The sequence below is a fragment of the Neolamprologus multifasciatus genome, chromosome 8 (genome assembly GCF_963576455.1).
Source record: "Neolamprologus multifasciatus chromosome 8, fNeoMul1.2, whole genome shotgun sequence".
Classification (NCBI taxonomy): domain Eukaryota; kingdom Metazoa; phylum Chordata; class Actinopteri; order Cichliformes; family Cichlidae; genus Neolamprologus; species Neolamprologus multifasciatus.
In genome coordinates, this window is record NC_140446.1 from 19,154,642 (window position 1) to 19,177,554 (window position 22,913).

The 22,913-nt window shown below is 40.8% G+C and overlaps 1 protein-coding gene across 4 annotated transcripts in view; it reads left to right on the forward strand.

Annotated features, from left to right (window-relative positions):
• mpp2b (MAGUK p55 scaffold protein 2b) overlaps positions 1–22,913 on the forward strand; it is a 53,643-nt gene that overhangs the window by 19,111 nt on the left and 11,619 nt on the right. For 2 of the 4 annotated variants that reach the window (XM_085170351.1, XM_085170350.1), the window contains 2 exons: positions 14,471–14,571; positions 22,545–22,697. In XM_085170351.1, the coding sequence (XP_085026477.1) occupies positions 14,471–14,571; positions 22,545–22,697 (254 nt within the window). Of the gene's footprint in view, positions 4,645–14,470; positions 14,572–22,544; positions 22,698–22,913 lie in introns of all 4 variants that reach the window. The other 2 variants (XM_085170349.1, XM_085170347.1) reach the window with 2 other exon arrangements.

Sequence of the window (22,913 nt, forward strand, 5' to 3'; positions counted from 1 at the left end):
GGTCTCGCTGTGAAGATTGCGCATGCGTGTGTGTGTGAGTGAGATATTGAGAGGAAGAGATTGGTTAGTGGTTATTCTTTCAGTCAGTACTTGTATCTCATCTCCAGAGTACTAATGTGACTTAATGAGCTGGCTAACCGAGCGGTAAAATGCCAGTTCTAGATCAGTCATGCTTTCAAGGATTTGCCAAATGCCTCAGAGCTGAGTAGTATACATTGGTGTATACATAACTGTGCAAGTTTTCAGATGAACACACATTTGAAACATAAAGTGACTTTTTTATTAAAGATTGTCACTGAAATAGCAGGACGTGGAAGAGATTAACCTCCAAGTGTCGTGTAAGGGTCTTACTTACTTTGGCAGTTAGCTTTTTTTCTGGTCAGCTTTTTTGAACTCTGTAGATCTGTAGTTAGTCAGTGCCTGCTATAATACAATACAGTCATTCATTGGACACTTGGTTGACTGATGAAATCTTACGATGGTTGCAGATTAAGCTACTAATGTTATAATTATATTATGTTTTTATTAGCATACAATGTTAGCCATTGCTAACATTTTAGCCTGAAGTAAAGTTGATTTACAGTAGGAGTGCCAGCTGCATGAAATGAAATGTTAATGCATATTTCAGTAGAACTTAAGGATAACACTTTAGCTATTGTTACTGTGACAATTGCTGAGCTTGAGTTTTTTTGAACAGATCTGGATCTTTGCTTTGGTGAATTGAGAGTATTTCCTCCTTTGGTAGGAAAAAGACCACACAATGGTTCATGTATTGTCTTTTGCGCAACAATCATCATGGCTTGTCAGAGCAGAGCTACCGCAGCTGCACTACCATGGACAAGGAAATGTCATGGGGTTTTCAGAATTTTGAGATTTGAATTTTACCCTAATTATTGATTTTGGTGACATCATCCATTAGATACACCTGTCTTTTACTGGATTAGACCCCCATTTGCCTCCAGAACCGCCTTAATTCTTCATGGCATAGAGTCAACACAGTGTTGAACACATTTCTCAGAGACTTTGGGTTATGATAGCATCACACAGCATCACTGCAGATTTGTCACCTACCATCAAACCACATCCCAAAAGTGCTTGATTTGAGCATAGTAAAGTAATGCATGATCCCACTGGAAGTGGAAATGGTCAGCAATAAGTCAGGTAGGGTGTGGCCTAAAACCAATGCTCAACTGGTACTAAGTGGCTCAGAATGTGCTGCAAAATGTCCTCCACACTATTACACCAGCTGGACCAGCCAGAATCACTTATACAAAGTAGGATGGATTCATGCTTTTATGTTGTTTATGTCAAATTTGAACCTTATCATCCAAATGTTGCCCTTGTGAATTGTAGCTTCCCTTTGTCTTATCTGACAATAGTAGTACCTGGAGTGGTCTTCTGTAGCCCATCTGCTTTAAGTTTCAGAGATGCTCTTCTACGTACCTTGGTTGAGATGGACCAATCCGATATTAGGTATCGGTATCGGTCCGATACTGACCTAAATTACTGGATCAGATATCAGAGAGAAATAAAAAATGTATTCCGATCCATTAAATATCACGAAAGCACCTCACAAAACTTGCAACAAGCCGTAACTCGCCTCATAACCTTAGCACGTTGGAGCAGTGTGCATCACGTGATAGAGTGGCTGTGGTGTGCGAGACCTGTCGATGGTCTGGTTGAGCATTTGGAGCTTTGCTACCAACCCGGCATTTCATCTCCGACAAAGTTATCCCTGAGAGAAGTAAAGCAAGTGTGTAAGTCCATCTCTGAATGTTTGTAAAGCATTCCCCCGTTAAGCTTAACAACCATATATGGAGCGACTGCCTCTCTCTCCCTCCCTCTCCTGCTGCTACTTCAATCATGAAACTGCTTAATGATCAGCCGATCGGCTTTTCTGTCGCGACTCCGTCTCTCTTGTTTGTTTTTGGCCCACTTTGCACTAGAAAGAGGAAACCAGCAGATAAACAATAGCAGCACGTTTAAGTTTGATAAGCTGTTGTTAGAATTTATTTAATATTACTTTCTACACCAGGATCTTTTTCTACGTAGCTGATGGCTGGTAACTGTGCAGGGGCGGGTCTAGCAAAGTTTAGCCAGGGGGGCCGATAGGGCATTAACAGGGAAAAGGGGGGCACAAAGACATACTTTTCTTTCTTATTCTCATTTAAAATGTCTAGCTTTTAATAAATAATTATCTGACACCCAAAGTTTTAATTTGATGTAAAATGTATAGAAATTCATTCCTGTATATAGTAACTGTTAAGTCTAATATACCCTAGTAAGCTATACTACTTTTTCCTTTGGGAAGGCTGTGCAGTCTGCAATTCTGTTGAAGAAAGATGTTGAATCTATTTAATATTTCTTGAAAAATAATTGATTTCTGTGCATTTTCTTTTCACACTGCATCAAATTAAGGTTGATTACGTCAATTAAGCATCATGAGGTGGAGGGTGGTTCCCTATTTTTTAAAATTTTTATTATTTTTTATTTTTTTGTTGCTGGGAGTTGGAACCCTATTAGTTAGGTTGCTTAATACATGAACTTATACAAGATGCAGCAAGATATTAAAAAAAGTTTTATTGATTAAAAAACACACTATATCGAATTCATATCGGTATCGGCAGATATCCAAATTTATGATATCGGTATCGGACATAAAAAAGTGGTATCGTGCCATCTCTAGTTGTAACGAGTGTTTATTTGAGTTACTGTTGCTTTTCTATCCATCTCTGAAGCTGTCTATAGTTATCAAGCTGAATCCAGAATAGTAATTTGTGACTGTTTGTGATTAACATAACAAAAGTAGGCATTGTATCCTGTGCAAATGCTTCCACAGAGAAGTGCTGGACTGCGAGGCAAATTTGGCATCATGTGTTTAAAATTGTTCCATTTATATGAAAGTAAATCTGTGATATTCTGACACCAGTCAAAGTATGTTTTCTTGTTTAAACGAGAAAATGTTTTTGCATTAAGCAGTAAACTGGCACATAGCCATGTGTCCATGTATTTCCTTTTCACTCATCGCTGAAGACAGAAACTTGTGAAAAGGAAAAAAAAAACATGCATATAACTAAAAAAGGTATATTTATATTTGCAAATAAAACTGTATTTAAGACACTTCACCAGAGTGGTGGAGTAAAAGAAAATGTGTATTTGGTGATGTGAATCACAAATAGAAGAAAAACTTCTGAAGGAAAAAAGACAAAAATAATGTGACAGAGTTAAAAAAAAGAAACAGCTGGGCTACAAAAAGGAGGAAAAAAGTGTATAGAAGTTCACACAAGGGAAGCAGACCGTTATACACAGCCACTGCTCATTAGAAATGATCAATAATTTAAAAAAATGTTAAGAATAAAGTTTTTAATGGGTAAATTGTATTTGTAAATTAAAAAAAAAACTAATAAGAAAAGGCTTCATTGTGTTGTTTGGAGTAATGTGGGTATGCCTGCACATTTACACGCACACACATGCACATACTGATATATGTGCGGGAAAAAGTGTTTTGTTGTGTGCGTCCACATCATTTTTACATCCAGCGCCACATGTCTGCAAAAGTCACTCTAGTGTTTTTTTTTTAACACGGGGCCAAATCTCAAATTCGCAGCCTCAAAGTTATTTGTTATATATGATAGTAAATTCCAGCAGTCAGCTGCCAGAAAAGGAGAGCGATAGAGAAAGAAAGAGAAGCATTTTATACCAAGAATGTGTGCTGAGTCTTTTGTGTAATAGGCTGTCAGTCAGTCTTGATTTGTGCACTAGCTGAGGGCCGAGACTGGGATGAGTGGCATTTTTAGTAACACGCAGTCGATTGTTTCTCTAAACCAATTTATGTCTTTTTTTACATTTAAAAGCAGCATTTCCAGCAGGGATATATTTTGTTCAGACGTGAAGAAGGGTGAGAGAAGGGTCAGGTTTTTTTTGAAACTTTGTTTTTTTTTTATTTACGTCAGCGAAGTAGCGCAGATATAAATTTCCCAATTAGATCATTTCACTTGTATTATATTTAAAAAAGTCAAGTCTGTGATTGTTCCTCTGATAATAGTAATGGCAAGCAGTAACAAAATACACAAGTGCGCTCCCTAAGTGCCACCTCTTTGACCACACCTCCTTCTTACAAGCCAACCCTCTGCTACTCTCTCCCCCCACTTGACCCCCATGGGGAAACCTAGACAAGCAATTTTCCTGGCTCCTCTTTACCCTCCTCTTAAGGAAAGCATCACACTTCCCTCCTCTCTTTCTCCTCTCGCGTCCCCCCACCTTCTTTCTTTCCACATGCACCCAGCCCTCCCTCGTCTCCGTTCATTCATGCTGAGGAGAAGACGCTCGGCCGGGCATAGCTTATACACATTCACGTCAAGAGCAGGTGGAGAGGGAGGGAGGGGAAGAGTGGCGAGGTGCCGTTAGCGAGGAGTCATTTTGGCGGAACGAGGAGGGAATCAGGGAGCGATAAGGAGAGAGAGGGAGAGGAAGATCTCTCAGACTGCCTCTGATACAGTATCGGGTGTGTTACTGAGAGTGTGTGTGTGTCCTGTAGTGAGGTGTTGTTCACCATGGCTGGCAGCCTGTTTGGAAGGCTCTCCCTGGAGGAGGGGGACTCAGCCAACTCCCTAGAGGGCCTGGATATCAAGCTGGAGGGAGAAGGTAAGAACACAGGAACTTGCCTGCCGCGAAGCAATATAGGGATTGTTTATAGCAGTTCAGGTGTGTGTGCTGCTACTAGTTAGGCAAGACCTGCTAGACACAAGCTGTAATCAACAACCAATTCAGTGTTATAATGTTGGTGTTTGAGGACCAGTTGGTGTTTGAATTCATACTGTACCTGCTCCTGATGTGCTGCTTCATGTCTCCAGATTGTGATGACGATGAGCAGAGACAGAATGGGACCCAGGGCAGCATGCGATTTAGACGAATCCCAGGCAGCAGAATGCAAAGGCATTTATTCACTAGAACACATCATTTAAACACAGAGTCCGTTTCTTTTCTTTTAATTTAATGTACAGAGATTGTGAAAGGAGGAGCATTAAATGGAGAGAGACCAGTTTAGATGCCACAATAAAAAAAAAAGAAAAAAAAAAAACTCAGTGTAAAAGCTAATTTGTTGTACTGGATGATAGTGGCCAGACAATGTTTGCTAGCACAGCATTGAGTGACAAGTACCACACAACCCATTTATAATACACGGAATTCATTAATAATGGATAAAGTTGTATACCACATAAGAATATGTTGCGAGTGTGTGTTCGTATCTATTCACGTGGGTTGCTGTGGTCCATGCATGGGCTGCCTGTCTTGGCTAAACAGTGGATATCAGGTGAGGGGGATAAGAACTGAAACAAGTATTTGATGCTGTCATGTTAAATTAGCAGCATCATTACATCATTGCCAAGTCTAATTTGTGTCACACAGTATACTGTCTTGCAAGATATCCTCGGCTTTTCAGTGTGTAGCTTGACACGACAGTGGTGACAGCCGTAATGAATCATATTTTCAGTCAATGCATTTGCATCCTGTCTATCAGTGCACAGTGAATGAGACACAGAGAAGGAGGATAAAGAGAGAGACCTCCAGTGCATTGTACATTCATGGTGAGTAAGTGGGTGGGGGAGTGGGGGGGTCATTCATATGCAGCGGTGTTCTGATCAGAGACAGCACGCTTGGAAGTGTCACACTCACAACCTTCAGATAACTCTCCGGCTCTTTCACTTCCACCCTTTCTCCGCACACACACACTCCACACATCTGCGGAACAGTACACAAACTCTCACATCGGAGGAATATTCTGTGTGCCTACCGGACTAATGAAGCAGTGTTCAAACACAGATGATGGATTATTGAGTACAGTGTGTTGGTAAGATTACACTGTCAAAGATAATCGCCGGGTTTCAACAGAAAGGGACAATTTAATACGGTTCTGGCGGAGAGTATTCGATAATGTGGTGACACTGGCAATTATTTCATCCGTATCACACTCCGATGATCTCGGTTTGCTCTTTCATTAACTGTTGCCAAAGAAAACAGATGTACGGTTTGACTCAAACTGCTTGCCTGCGTACAGCGAGATACATTGATAAAGTTATTAGGGTTAGTTACAGTGAGGATGTAAGACAAAATCATCTTTTTTGTGTGGGGGGTGGGGTGCCCTCGGCCCCTGGGCCCGGGGCTCGGTGGAGCTCACGGGCACGTCACTGCAACCCCCCCTGGCTTCTGCTCCGCGGCTGCTGAGTGACCCCTCATCTGGGGCTCTCCTCAGCTCTTTCCGGGATAATGGCGTAGCTGCCCCTCTGTTGGTCTTCGTTGGTCTCTTGTGCTCTGAGGGTCTCTGGATGTCTGGAGCCTGGATCTCCTCCATTTGCTGCTTCATGCCCTGGAGGACGGGGCTGTGGCTCCCCACACCCTCTAGCAGATCATTACATGAAGGAACCTTTTGAATACAAGCACGCTCATACTCACAGGTGTACACACGGGTGCTCACACACACAAACGACGCCCTTTTTGGCTCCTAACTCAAAGCACACTGTGCGCTGTCAATCTTACGTGCTGCACAATAATATTCAATATTTAGTATTTACAGTTATATCCACATAGGTCGTCGCGATGATGTTGTTTATTATATTGCTCTTTTTTTTTTTTTTTGCTTGTTTTCTCTTTTTTCTTTCTCAACAGGTGATCCAGGTGATTGATGTATGTATTTTTTGTCTGTTTGTTTTGTTTGCTTCTGTTTTTTGCCCTTTATCACCGTTCCGCTTCCCCGCTGTTTTTCTTTCCCTACCTCTCTTTCTTTCTCCCTCCCCCCCCCCCCCCCCCCCCCCAGTCATGTCTGTCCCGTGTGTAGCAAGTGAAAATAAAATAAAATATAGACAATAATTCTGATGGCAAAAGAACCAAACGGGACGGGGGGGGGGACGTAACACAAAATCATCTTTTTGTTGACACTTTCTGTGGTCATGGGGGTGGAGGAGGGGCTGCTGTCCAATTGCAAAATGTCAACAAATATCACAAGTGTTGTCTCCACTGGTGACCTTCATACAGCTAATAAGGCGATCTGACCTGCATCCATAGCATGCCAGCTTGTAGCAAGCATCACCATGGTGATAGGGAGGCTGCTTAAAAGTCCCTCATCCTGCTGATTGGCTATCTGGGACCTGGAGAGAGAAGGTCATGATTACTTCCACTGGAAGGATTGCCTTTTATAGGACTTTCACCTACACTGTTATAGCTGTTAGATCACTTACAATTTTTTAAAGTCAAGCAAGGATAATATACAGCCATTATCAAGCTGATAACAATGCATAACATAACAATTGCCTTGAAAAAATGAACATCATTTAGGGGTTATTTTACAGAGATATTTCACTGATATTTCTGCTTTTTTTCATAGGAGCTATTACAGCTAAGATTTTTTAGCAATGAGGTCTGGCAGGAGTCCCAGTGATGGTTGCAGGCAACACTGTGATCTGTAGTGGAAGTAGAAAACAGGTAGAAGGGGGTATGGGAGAAAAGAGGAGTAGAAGTCAGTTGAAGCAAGACAGAATACATAGGGTGATGGCAAGCTGAAGATGCAAGGAGTAGAGGTAATAAAGGTGGATGAGTTTAAATAGTTGAGGGCAACCATCCAAAGCAACGGACAGTGTGTAAGGTTTACAAGTTGGTATTGAGACCTGCTATGATGTATGGTTTGGAGACAGTGGCACTGAAAAAACAGGAAGCTGACGTAGAGATGGGATAGCTGATGTTAAAGGTTTTTGCCAAAAGTGACCAGAATGAGGAAGTTTACAAAAATCTACTTATTTGAGATTGATGAAACAATCCACTTGTGTTTATATACAGTTATAAAGTTATGTTTCTGTAGGGCACTCCTTTTTGTTGTTGTGCATCACTTAATGTCTACTGCATGACCAGGTTTTGTGGGCATGCACGCACTGTATCTGACTCACTGCTCTTTTAATCTGGGGAAAGTAGATATTAACCATATGCGTGCTTGCGTTTGCATCCTGTTTTAAACCACTCTGCCAGGCAAAAACCAGAGTCAGAATCAACAAACACAAAAACCCACACACAGGCACACAGTTCCTGCAGCATTATTTATATAAAACATTTAACGCTTCATGTAATTCCTTCATGTAATTCAGCTGCTTCACTTAATCTCATCCTGAGCAGAGGCCTTATCAGCAGAAAGTGACACCTGTGGGTGCTGATTATTTTCCCAGTACCTTAACTTCACATCGTGACGTTTAAGTCCAAAACTTAGAACTGTGTATTATGTGTGCAGCCATATTAATGTAGTGGAATTATTATTATGTTTTTAATGAGGAGATCTAATTATTTACAGGCAAGTCTCTACAAGTAGCACACAAACAAACGGTTGACCATGCAAGTAAATTACACAATTGTTGTGCCCACACGTGCTCCAGACGACATTATTACACCTCATCATTACAAACCTGTTTTCTTTTTCAGTGAGACTCCACGAGGAGGATGTTGACTTAATAATCCAGAGTTGAGTGCGCGTGCCTCAACTGTGTGCTCATTCTGTTTGCTTTAGTTGTAGTTTGTACGCTCTGCGTTGTTGTTCCTGAAGGAATCTCATCAGACTGATTGCACTCAGAGGGCTTCAAGCTGCAACACTGGGTCATGTTGGAAATATTCATGAATCCCATTGCACTGGGATAAATTCATAGAATGCTTCGGCCTTAACGATTCATCAGTTCTAGCACGTACACACCGCACGGAATATATTCCAATCCAATATCATTCTCCACCAGTGTCTTAAACATTTATCTTTTGCTACCTGAGGGATTGATAGTTAATTATATTTAGCTGGAGAGCTGGGAACTGAATCAAATCTAAAAGCAACATAAAAGTATTTAATAATGTCTTTCAAGGCCAAATAGTATTTTCTTTTTATAGAGGTGACTTCTAGCAACTTGCAGCGACTTCTAGCAGCTCTTCCAGGAGACAATGAGAATATCAATGAGCTTCTTCAGGAATCTGTCTGTGTTTCACGGGACAAAGCAGGTGTTGTTACTCGCTGTGCAAACTGAGAACCTAAACATTTACCTCATCCAGTGCAAGTGCCCTGATTTGTCATTGCCAGGCATTTGCCAATACGGACTTTCAGTGTCCTTTTAAAAAGCTATACTGAATTGAAATCCACATTTGAAATTAAAAAAGCCCATATTTTGAAGTAGAATTAACCCTGTGAGGTCTTAGTCATTACCCTTAACCCTATTCTATTAAAAATATTGTTGCTTGTTTTCTTTTCTTGGCTGTCAGGGGTCTAAGAGGTGATCAGTCTTATAAAAAGACACAGGACTAGGGTTAGGGCAACCGTGGTTCAGGGGGTTGGGAAGCTCATCTTGTAACTGTAAAGTTGCCGGTTTGAACCCCAGCTCTGTCTGTCCTGGTCGTTGTGTCCTTGGGCAAGACACTTCACCCTACCGCCTACTGGTGTTGGCCTGAAGGGCTGATGGCGCGATATCTGTGGCTACAACTGTGGTTTGCCTCCACCAGTGTGTGAATGTGAGAGTGAATGAATAGTGGAAGCGTTTTGAGTCTCCAGAAAAGCGCTATATAAATGCAATCCATTATTATTATTAGTTGCCAATGATGCCTTAAACATCACAGGGTTAATTCTACTATTTGCTAGAAAAAAATAACCTACTTGCTTGCTCATTACCTGTTGCCAAAAGTGCTCCTTTAACTGACTTTTATTCATCTGGCTCTGCATTCTAAAACACATTGTGTATCTCAGGCGTATTAAGCAGACCAGACTGTTTTTACAGCTAGAAACAACTGGGAGTAAAGAGTCGGCTGCACACTGTACTCCTCTGTGAGTACTGTAATACCCCGTGAGGATTCCTCATAGAGAAACAACAACACATCTGCATCTCCCACAAATTTTCCTTTCTTTTTTTTTCCACCCTCCCGCAGTCCCTCTGTGTACCCTCTCCCTGTTTCCTTAACTGCTGCTCCATAGCAACAGAATAACCTTCACTGAGAGGTCCTTGCACCCTGCTGTGCTCCAAACGCAAACAATAACAGCCCAGATTGTTTGGCTGCGTCCGTGACATTGGGTTTAATTGTAACTCTCCTTGGAGGTGAGCAGGCGCTTGGATGAGACTTTAACAGACAAAAGCACCTTTAATTTAGTTTCCTTTAATTACACGTCCCCTGCTGTAGCAGAGGCAGGCAAGCGGTATCTTGGCAATCTTCGTTGAGAGGCGGTTGCAGGGAGCCACCGCAGCATGTTATAATTTTCAATTTTTTGGCTGCTAACTACTGTAGATTGGGTTTTCATCTAAACCTATATTAAAAATCGGCCATCACTCTGTTTTAACTTCCTTAAAATGTTCAGGTTTTCCCATAATATTCTGCTTCTTTTGGAGTTTATCCATAAATCCAGCAAATGTAAAATAGTGAAATGCTCCAAAGAGAAAATCTGCTCAAGCTTGAAGCTTTTTTCCCCCTGGAAGAGTAGGTTGAGTAGAGGGCACAATGTGCTTGTAGCTGGTTAAGTCTGTTGGCACACCTGAGTCCCCCTTTGTGCTTTTAAGCCCTCACCTGCTAAATGAAAGCTCCGTAATGGTATCAAGTTACAGTGTGTGGTAGAGGCAATTTGGATTCAGCGAAGCGAAAAATAACTTTCGCCTGAGTTCTCACCTGTAAAGGCTCCCAGAACGGACAAAAAAAAAGGGCACGTAGCATATTAATACACAAATGTCGACACGCAACTTCAATCTGAAATGAGTCGTGAGCAGAAGAGAGATGCATTCATTAATACGCTGCAGCTCTATGGCAGGTTTTTGCAAGGCAGGACTGCTGTGACAGTGGTGGTGTACAAGATGAAACATTCCACCTGAATGCTAAAGAGGAAGTTGTTTGAAAGAGAAGCTTGCAGTATAAAAAGAAGCCAATGAGTACTTCATCTTAAGCTGAGCACAGACTAAACGACCGTCAGGCCTGTTGTGAATGCAATTTGGACTCGTTGACTAACTACATTGTTATAGCACTATAATTTATTATGCGAACACTGTTAATATCACTTGCAGAAAGGGGGGAAAGAAAAAAACTAGGGTCAAACATTTGTAACTAGAAGCAGATTTTGCAGTTCATTCAAGAAAAATTGCCGTACTTTGAACATGCGTTCTGTATATAAGAGGAGCACTGAGAGATTTTTGAAGACCTGTGAAGAAATCACATAAAACACAAAGGAACACAAAATGAAAAGAGGAAAAAACAACATAAAAGCCACTGTGATTTTAAAAAAATATGGATTTTACCACGTGGGTGGCTGATTCTTCTGGGTGGGTGAAATTTATCTCTGTGGACACGCCTCTGTGGCCAGACCTCTGTGATATTTGCTTTGATGCACACCACGAAAAATAGGGGAAGCAGTGCTTATTACATTATAGTGCTTATTATACATCATGAATTATGTGCATAAACTTGGACATAGAAGAAAGGCAACGATACCCAAAGAGGACAAGTTGGATTTTTAATAATTTCTCTGAATAATAGATGTATTCCAGTAATACTCAGCAGTGTGATTATTAAACGTTGGCCCTTTTCACACTTTATGATGGTTCCTTTGTGCCTAAATGTGAGTCAAAACCATTTCCAGTTTGTGATATTTTTTGTGACTTTGTGTAAAATCTTTGACACGCTTTGGTAAAGCAGCTGCCTGTTAGAGTGGCTGATGTATAAGTGTATTAAAACAGCCAGTGACAAGTTTGATGAGAGCTAGAAAAGATGGTAAAAAAGATGGAAGTGAAACATGTGACTAAAAGAAATACACGTGTCTGGGCGCAGCAGAGATGAACTAAGATTGGGGAAAGGGCCGATGTGACAGCAACAATTGCGTTACAGTTGCAATGATTAAAGAGAATTATGCAGGACCTGTAAACCAGGCCTGCTGGTGTGATATTCTCTGCCAGACGCAAACTTGGCAACTCTCCTGCTGGAGCAGAGCTGGTGTTAGAGGGGGAAAAGGGAAGAGAAAAAAGACTCCACTGCGGAAGACTTGTGAAATTATTAATTTAATTTACTTGTGAAATTGTTGGGCAAGAGGACGGATGGACTGTGTAATCTTTGAGGTGGTCTTCCGTTGTCTTCTTTTCTTCCTTTCTACCTTTTATTTCTCGCTATAGGCAGAGACAAGAACAGCTTGCTCTCAATGTGTTTGTTAGTATTTCAAGTGTGCATTTAATAATACTTCCTAACAGAAGTAGACCAAAAATAGGTTCGTGGCTTCTCTCTAAATATCTCAAATCTGTCACTGTTAAGCCATTTGCCAATTTTATTTGGAAAAATATGGAACTAAGTTGAATGAATTAGCGAACATGCTGAGCTTCACTTCACTAAAATGAAACTAGGACACCTAAATTTTTATGGTTAATGATCAATAAAAAGTGTGCAGTGAAGCCAGAAACAGAAACATGTAGAGAACCAAGCATTAAAAAGAAAATTAAATAGCATTAAGTAAGTTAATAAAATTATTTAAGACTCTTGTTATTGTGTAATGTCAATGGAGCAGCTTCATTCATTGTTATCAGGCTTTCAGGGGGGCAACAAAAATGTGAAGTTTTCTATTATGTGATATTTCCTGGCTTACTGATAAATGTGTTTACTGTTTTATGTTGGTTTATTTTTTTTATTATACGTGTTTGTGTTGTAGCTCTTTTTGCTCTCACAGCTCAGAAGGTGGAAAATCAAATCAAAAATCAATTTTATTTTGGGACAGATTTAATGTGGTGTTAATGTCTGCAGAGTTCTGTTATATGGTGTGGCATATATTGTAAAATTATACATTTAACAAAAGTTTGGCTGTTAGTTATACAAGAATAAATCAATGCGTTTTATGCCAATTAATTGCATTGTTGCTGCTGTTGTTAACAACAAAATTCGATTTACTTTAGAATTATTTTTTATGAGTCGCTTTAGATAGCTGTATTAGCTCTCTCATTATTTTACTTGTTTGTTTATTTTTAGCCTGATCATTTGATTGGTGGAGCTATTAAATTAGCTGATGTTAACTGTGGGAGATATATCAGTATCTGCATTCATAACAGCCAGTAAACGAAAATTAAAAACGTAAAGAAACACCCTTCAATCGTGTAATTACTGTTGATGTGGCATTGTTTGTCCACTAGAGGGCACTCTGCAACTTCCCTGTTAATGACAGGCATTTGAAATGCCATAAACACAACTGCCAGCTGGTGCTAGCAGATCATCCGCAACTGATTGTGACAATAAAACAAGATTTCTTTTAAGTTGCATTGTCCTCTTCTAGTAAGCACATGCATAACAAATGTTAGGGATCTGTTAAATGTGTCTGGAAGAAAAACATAGTGACTGATAAGTTGAATTTTTAAATAACCAGTCTTAAAAATCCTGCATTAGTTGGGCTCTGTTTTTTTAATTCAACAGAGTAAGAACACACTCAGTCTTCTACCTTTTCCAGGAAACTGGGACACAGACTTTTAACACAAAAGGAAATAGCCGCCCTGTTATTTGATCAGTCACATCTTAATATGAGCCTTTGAGGTGGTGAGAGCTTTGAAGTCAGCCATGTTGGATATGTGCAGGGACACTGCTCTGCCAGTATCTCAAACATTAAGAACCGGTGTTGGGTTGACTCAAAGGCCTTAGTGTCTGTTTACCAACTTAGACCATTTCTGTTCCCTGTTAATGGAAATACCCACTCTTCTGGCAGCCATGTGCTGTGATTAATGCTTCCCAGTAGGAGTCAGAGTGTAAGTCGAAAGCAATGCTTTAAGGATAGACTGAACCTTCTCTGACCGCCATCGAATTGTTGATGTCTCATTGCAGCTGCTGATTGATTCGTTAGGGTTTAGCAGTCTGAGTTTACATCACAGAGAGAGAGGAGCATGCATGCATTCATGGGTTTCTCACTGAAGCTTCTCCACAAGCCAGAAAGTTCATTTCAAAACGTGACCGCTGAGTTATGGCTTATTAAAATCTATTCTTATCCAAGTTGTACAACAGTGTTCTGATGGAAAAAAATGTTTATTCGCTGAGCAACTTCAGCAGCTGTGTTGTTGTATAGCTGGAGTGAGTTAGTGTGTGAATGTGTGTGTGTGTGTGTGTGTGCGTGTGCGAACTTATGTGTAGGAGAGAGGGAAGGAGGAAGTTGGGAGTTGTGGGAGAAAGATACTGCCACTTGTGACAGACTTAAGAGCAGAGTGACTGACAGAGGTGAAATTGCTTGGGAAAGGATGTGAGGCTGCTCCTCCTTTCCCTCCTCCCCTCCTCCCTTCTGCTCACTTTCCCTCCAGACTTCTTTCACTCGTATGAGCTACTGTATATGTGCTCCCTTTGTCTTTGAGGTGAGCTGTTCAGTCTGTTTCCCATGGGTAGCAGTGGAAGGTAGCACAGTAGTAGAGTGACATAAACTGTTTTCTTTTTTTGTGTGTTTTCTCTCTTTTTCCTTTTTCCGATGTTTGTATAGCCATGCATCAGGCCCTGGACACACTGAGTGACAGCACAAGTTCCACAACTGCCAATGACCTGGACCTCATCTTCCTCAAAGGCATCATGGAGAGCCCAGTGGTGAGAATGACTTCAATAAATAAATACATATATAAGTGTGTGAAATGTGTGTGTGGCGTGGATGTGTTCTGCGGCTCTGCTGCAGAGGAGTTGTGAGGCAGTGGGTTTGTGATGAAACTCTTAGCTCAGAACAGGTGATAAGAATTAATGGCCAAGTGCCACGCCCTGACGCAGCACTGACCTACCTGCATTTTGTGTTAATCATAGGCTTTATCGAGTGAGTCGTGACACTTGCACGGAAGGTGAACACACCCAGTTGGTGCCTAAAAGCTGCTGGGAAGTGGTTTTCCACTACCATTACCATTGTGCCCATTACCATTAATGGAGGTCCCGTATGACCGCATTGGCATGGACCTCATTGTGACATTTCACTGGTGGATATCACTTTGTAGTAGTTCTGGTGGATTATGCAACGTGATGTCCCAAAGCAGTGCTGCTGCAGACCATTTATGCAAACAGTGTGACGCAGGTGCTGTTTCAGGTCATCTCTCGAGTCAGCATCCCGAAAAGATACTGACTGACCATGGCACATCGTTCATGTCTCGAAAGTAAAATAACTGCATGAATTACTGGGCATTAAATCAGTTCAGACTGGCGTCTATCACCTTCAGACTGACGGGCTGGTGGATTGGCTGAATAAGACTTTAAAATTCATGAGTCGTAAGTTCATTCATGAGGATGAGGATGGTGTAGCCCCATAGTCTATAGGGTTCTGTGTTGACTACCACAGAGGAATCAAGTGTCACAGTTTGACACTTATTCCATGCGACGAGCTCCTGGACCGGTTAGGCACTGCTCCCTTTTTCACGACACTGGATTTAACCAAGGGCTACTGGCAGATTCCCTTGTCTCTAGAGTCCAAGGAAAAGACAACATGTTCCAATCCGTACAGTTTGTACCATTTTGCCACACTTCCAATTTTCTGTTTTTTCGAGTCCCAGACACTTTCCAGTGACTTATGGGCTGGGTGCTGCATCCACACGCTGCATATGCTGCCGCCTACCTGAATGATCCATCATCCATAGTGACACCTGGGTGGAGCATGTGCAGTGGGTGGCTGTAGTACGCAGTTGGATGTATGTAGGTACAGTATTTGGGGTACCACTTGGGGTTGGGGGTTAGTCGGCTCGGCCGGATGGCTCCCCGGCATCAGTCGGGAAGTGGTGGAGCAGTGGCTCCAGTGGGCAATGCCCGAAGGCTGACAGAGCAGCTGGGACTTATTTCGGTGATCAGTCGTGCTAATTCAGTTGCCACCTGGGACGGCAAGAGAAGGCTGCGCCAGTAACAAGTTGGGTGAAAATTTGTACAGATCAATCTTGAAAAGTTGCATATATAACACAACGAGTAACTAACAGTGTGTACGTATGGGTCATTTGTGTCACAGTGTTTATGTCTGTGTGATGTAGTAACATTGGGGACGTATTTTAAGTTAGATGCAAGTTTGTTTTAGAGAATTTTGTAAGAATGCATATTTATAATTTTGAGTTCAGTAACACAGAATAAAATGGAAATCTTCAGTGTTAGAAGTTTATTTCTGTATAGTCATCAGCATGCCTTTAAACATATCTTAATTCTTTGTAGAACAGATTCAACAAGGTGCTGGAAACATTCCTCAGAGATTTTGGTCACATGATATTCACATGATAGCTGCACATAGTTGCTGCATATCTGTTGTGGGTACATCCATGATGTGAATTTCCCATTCCATCACATCCCAAATGTGCTATGTTGAACTGAGATCTGGCGACTGTGGTATACATTGAACTCATTGTCATGTTCTTAAAAGCCATTCTTCTCTGACTTCTGGCATCAACAAAGCATTTACGCCCAGAGAACTGCAGCTCGCTTCCTCTCTTTTAGACCATTCTCTGTAAACCCCAGAGATGGCTGGGAATGTTGGGAAAATCCCAGTAGATCAGCACTTTCTGACCTCTCTGGCAACAGCAACCACGCCACATTTCGAGTCACTTAAAATCAGCTTTCTTTCCCATTTTGATGCTCGGGTTGAACTTCAGCAGGTCACTTTGACCATTTCTACATGCCTCAATGCACAGAGTTGCTGCCAAGTCTTTGTGTTTTCTCTTAAATTTTCAGATCCTATGAAAACCTTTAACACTGTTACATTAAAAGTCATTTCCCCCTTTTTTTTTGGTTACTAAGCTACCTGGGTATTGGAGTTAAGTCTTTAAAATACCGTCAGTACATTTTTGAAATGACTATTCAACCAGATCCACTTATAGCCATATTTGGTGTTAAAGAGCAAAACAACAGGAATCTGTCCGTAACTAAGCTTAAAATAACAGAGTTTGTCAGTTTATTAGCACAGAGATTGATTCTTCTGAATTAGACGAGCCAGGTAAGCATCTAAAACTTAAGAAATTAAGATTCACTGTGCATGGCTTTTCTGATTAATCTCAGAAAAACTGGAAACTTTTATGGACTGCATTAAAAACTAAGCTTTAATAACCACCCACAATTCTATTCTGAATATTATTTAAAATTGATTTATTATTGTGCTAGCCCCATGTCAGGCTGACGCCTGTCCAGGGTGTACCCTGCTTCTCGCAATCTGGTAGCTGGGATAGGCTCGAGCTCCTCCCCTGCAACTTTAGTAACAATAAACAGAAGAGAAGGGATGGATGGATTTACTAGCATGTTTTAATTTGACTGTTTAAACGGGAGTTTTAGAATTCCTATTGCAAGAAAACTAGAAAAAAAACTTTGTACCTGCTACTTGTTTAAATTTTACCTCTTTACGAAGCACACATAGCCTCTCTTTGTTGCTTAGCAATATTATTAGCATGTTTTTTTTTTAATTTGGGGTTTACAACTTCTCTCAATGGTTTGAAGTGCTTGAAGTTTAATTCAGAAAGTTAGAATAAACATTAATATTTTGAGGAATTTGCCCTCCTTACTGGAGACAAATGAGAACAAGATACTGGTCATTAAAGTTTGTTTGCCTCATAAACACTCCCATTAATAGAGATTGGGAGAGCCAGCTGAGCATGCTCAGCTAACACACACCTCTGGCTTATGTCACTGCTGTTGGCACAGGTGGAGCTTGTTTCTAGGTGTTTCATTGTTGCAGCAGGTTGAACGGATTCCAGAAAATATGCAAAAATACACAAAAAGGTTAAATGTGTCTCTGCACATTACAAAAAATAACAGATAAACATATATTTCTTTTTTTTTAGAAGTATTAGCATTCCTATTCTTTCAAGCCTGTCAGTCATTTTAACAACACACATGAAGGGAACAGCCCACTTATTCTTGACTTGTCTGAAACTTGACAAGTGCAGATGTCAGTAGCAACTCCAATGATCACTAAAAACATGAAGTAGATTAGATTAGACATAGATTTAAAATTTATTTATTTATTTATTCAAAAAGCTGTGCTCATAAGAGATGAGACATGTTCCTTATAACTCTCTTTATATTTACTGCATTGAAAATGACTCACTTGCACATTTTGCATAGGCTTGACAAGCTCTCTGTACATTATAATGCCTGTGTGGTTTTCACACACAGAATGTTTTGATGCCTTCTTCTTTCACTGTGAAATGTGACAAAAATATAACTGTGGAATTGATTGTATCCAGCCTTGGTTTGAGCTGCTGCTGTGTGAGGTACTAAACCATCTGCGAGACATAGCGTAAAGGATGCATTCATCAGTTTTTAATGAGACTTCCAAAATCTAAAATGTAAAAGGAGAACCTTACACCTTGTGATACTCGCTACTAAAGTATTACAGCAAAGAAGAAACAAGGCTGAAAAAGGCTGCCATGCCACTGAAACATCTTTGATTAACTCTACATGCACTCTTCTTTTTTTGTCATCAGTGAAAATAAACATGTTCAGTTTATACAGTATACAGTTGTATACAGTTATCCTTCAGTCATCCTTTTGTCCAAGAAAATTCAGACATGACTGGCAGTCTTCTTTTTTTTGTCTAGACTGGTAAAATATTTACTGTATCAATAATAGAGCAGGTGCCATCAACAATTCAGTAACTGAATATTTTTCCATAGGCCTGATTTTAGTGACAGTCAGCTGTTTCTCTACGATGTCTTAGTGTGGATCCTCTTCAATCATCACGATGTATACTTGCACATGGGCTGCATGGCTGAATAACCGAGCTGATTTCTCAAAAACTACAAAGTAGTACTCTCCATGCACATGATGAGAGATGCAATTTCTTAGCTGTCCTCATGCAAAACCAGCCCTAGGTCATTCTTATTCAAATGGAGGTACAGGGTGTAGCTTTTTGAAGTGAAGGGAGAAGAGTGGAAGAGCTGAGTGGTGCCAGACTTTTCACTCCCACTTCTTGCCCAGAGCAGAATTTTTCTCATCCCTTTTTAAAAACTTGGACTTTTTTCCCCAAGCAACAGGAGGATAAGGAAAAAGTTCCCCGCTGTGCACTTTTTCCTTGCACATGCAAGGAAAAAGTATATGTAATTTAAAGTATAGACAGAGAGTTAATTTTTCCCTTATATTTGTGCTGCTAAGAGTAAAGTTGAAGTTGTTTCTCTGTCCAGGGAGATGCTCCTGCATCCTTTCTCTTTCTGTGTCCCTTTCTGTTGCTTCGTTTTTGGTATGCTTTGAGGCATGTTTGTGTGTGTGAGTGCGTGGCAAGAGCATGACCCTGCTATTTGTGCCGAGTGTCTTAGAGACATACAGTCCCAGTGTATTGATGAGCATTGTCATAAAAGATTAATTTGATGCAAGCTGTGAGTCTTGGTGAAGGATTTAAGAAGGATTTCCTGGACGGTGGTTTCCCTTCGACTCGTGGTGGATCTATAAACACTTAACGAGCTTTTGCTTGATGTGCTGAGAGACCGAGAAAATGCTAACAGAGAGACGGGGATGATAGAGCGAGTGTTCATGTGTGCACGCTTATGGCACGGTGGCTGCAGTTATGCTAATTGCACAGAACAATGCAATCAGCACAACCCACAGTTCTATAAAGAATCAGAATCATGATTACAGGACATTTAGCAGATATTGATAAGAGGAGCTGAAGCTCGAATATTCAGTTGCAGCGCTTCATTATTATCAGTTTTGTGGTACTGACTCAGCACCTGGCTCTCTTTCTGACAGAGTAGTCGGAACTATTAAAGTAGTTAGGGCAACTAAATGAGCCGACGCTTGCTTTGACACTTTCAGCTTTGTACCCCGTGCTATTTAATCTAATTTCTAAGCCGTCACATACCGCCTGTTCAGACTGTTAATGAGACTCCGGTGTCTTTGTAAAACAATGCCACGTGGCTCTGAAATAATGAACCTTGGTACTACTCACAATGGCTTCTGCAAAGTATCTTTCTATAATACAGCAAATCTCTGGCTCTGTGGTTATCCATGACCTCCTGCACCATCAACTTGGCACACAGTGATATATATTGGGACCCTGAAGGTTCTAATCTATATTAGATATTAAGGCATCATTGTGTTGCCCAGCAACCAACCACTAACTAATTTTTAGCATCTTTGCACCTGTAACACCTTATAAAAAATTTTAATATTTGAATGATATATGTGATTTAATATGGTGCAATCACATTGCCTGGCAACCACCTAACAACAGACTAAAGTAAATGGACCAAACAGTACTATAGCATGGGATTATTTTAAAATAAGGTCCTCATGTCTCACAAACCTGGCATTCAGTTTATGTTTATTTCTACAGCTGACATAGAGGTCCTGTTGAATTACAGCTGATATCTTAGGCAAAGGCAAGGAAATCGTCTCATGCAGCTTGTAAAATGGCAAAAATGAGAGAGTGAATTTTACAGACTAATATAATTGTAACACTGCTGCGCCAGCTTTGTTAACTGGTTGTCTTTAGAGCACCAGTGCTCATTAGCCTTAAAAAAAGAGTTGTACTACTGATTACTAGGGGTGGGAGAAAATGTGGATACTTATCAGTCTCGGTACACTTCAGCCAAATATGAATATTTTTATTTTAACATGGGCTTGCTCTAAACGGATCATCCATCCATCCATCCATCCTTCCACCCAGCCATCCATCCACCCAGCCATCCATCAGTCCTCGGGGATTAACACAGATGGCCAATTTAGAAATATTTGACTTAGAGTCATTAGAGTCCTGACTTAGTATGGTGGTGCTTATTAAATGTATGAAGGTCAAATAAAGCGATGCTAACTCATTTGCAGTTGAAGAAAAAGAAAAAGGAGAAACTCTTTTCCTCAGATTACTTTTTATACCCCTCAGCTATAAAAGGCTGGCAGGGTATTGTTGGCCACTGGCTGGGTGGGCAGGCGGCATCGACACCCAAGTTTGTGAATGTGATACCTCAAGAACGAGGTGAAGTAGGAAGTTATTAAGTTACTTAGTTGTTATTTAGTTACTTTTTTAAAAACGCAGTCTGTTACTGTAACCATGCCACTGCATTTTCTTCTTAGTTGTTACTTCCGTCCATGACTTCCAGGCATTCAGCTGAGCTCGTGGATATGGTTGCGTTAGCAGGCTTGTTAAGGTCAGTTAGCGAGGTGGCAGAGAGAACAGCGTTTACACGTGGCAGTATTTGCATCATTTTATGCCAGAGGGATAAAATGTTGCTGCTGTTGCAGCATCTCTGAAACTGCAGCGAATAGCTTTTAGGTCAGCTTGAGTTGTCACTCTGAGGGGAATTAATAGTCCTGCGTGCTGGGCATGTGATTGAAGAGGTGCTGCCAATGACAGCTCGCTCTGCAAGTTAAGTCAGGATTTCCAGAAGTAGGTGAATGGTAGGATGGACACTGTAACACATAGGTAAGGTCATGGCAATGTTTTCTTTAAAATTTATTTTATTTTATGTGGACGTTTTCTTACGTACTCTTATCATTAGGTAATACTATAATCTAAGAGATTGCTTTTTAATTGTGCTGAAATTACTTCTAAAAGGAATGCCACTCATCACCAGAGAATAAATATGTTATTACTGCAGTTTTCAGAATAGATGTTTTTCTTCACTTACACAGACTCGCATTGTGTGTATACCAGTTATTCCTACTTCTACTCGCTGCTCATACTATGTTGTTCCTTAAGGTTAGAAAAGAGCTGCGTGCTTGCTCGAATGCCTGAAGATAAAACCTTGTATCCCTCTGTGTGTAGTACCGTGTAGTTAAGTACATAGATTTATGTGTTTGACTGAATATCTGTGGATCTGTTTGTGCGTTTACGTGTACATTTCTTGTCCCCCGCCATGGATCCTTCATCTCATCCTCAGCAAACAAACATTTTAGCTGCCAGGGTAGTAGTCAGTCCCACCACACAAATACTCTGTGGGATTGCCTAACAATATGAATCTACAAGCACAGCACCGGATAGTGTGCAGCTGCCAATTGTGTCACTGTAAATGATTGCATTTGCATTTGGTTTTAGAAAAACAGTCTGCATGTAATTAAGTTCTGTAGCAGCTGAATGGTTTGCGGAGCATAGCATGGTATACCATAGAGAGGTTTAACCCAGAGTCAAGAGTCACATGATATGTTTGCTCACTCAGAGCCAGAGGTGTGGAGACCTTGTGTACGTCTATCTTTAGCAGCAGGGGAGCGGAAAGTGAAAAATGAATGCTCCCTGAAATATTGATGTCTCACATCATACCTTGAAAAACCTGCAGGGTACATGTTTCTGCTCAACTTGGTGCCTGTAGTTATTTATTTTTATTTTTGTATCATCGAGTCACCATTTATGAACACAGGCTGTGCGCTTGTCTCTGCAGGAGCTTGGATTGAGGTTACTTAGTTTTGTTTTGTTTGTTATTGTCCTCTTTGCTACTTCTGCTTTGCTAAATTTGTTGTAACTTGACAAGCTACTTTGCTGCACTCATTAAAAATAAAATAAAGTAGGAGATTGTGTAGTTTTGCTCCATCAGTGGAAAATACACACAACACATAATAAGAGAGACAGGTAATGGACTGAGATTGGAAGGATAGCCTGGAGTAACATCTGTCTTATATTAATCGAATCCTAGGCTCATGAGCGATTTGAGGAACCCAAGCTTGAAGCTGTGCGTGAGAACAATGTGGAGCTGGTCCAGGACATCCTCAAAGAGCTGAGCCCGCTCGCGCACAGAAGCCAGGCAGCTGATGAGCTTGTTCGCATCCTGAAGGAACCCCACTTCCAGGTCTGGAAAACACGACACATCCCTCACATCAAATGTTAATTTTAATAAACCAGCACTTGTCTAGCTTTTTAAGCTTCATGAAACATGATTTCCCTTACTGGAGCTGCAGTACTTTGTTGCTCTGATGGCAGAGCCTCACTGATGAGAGCAAGACAAGATAATTTTTTGCAGTTTATGTAATGTGTATTACGTCTTCATGTGTGATTACATCACCTG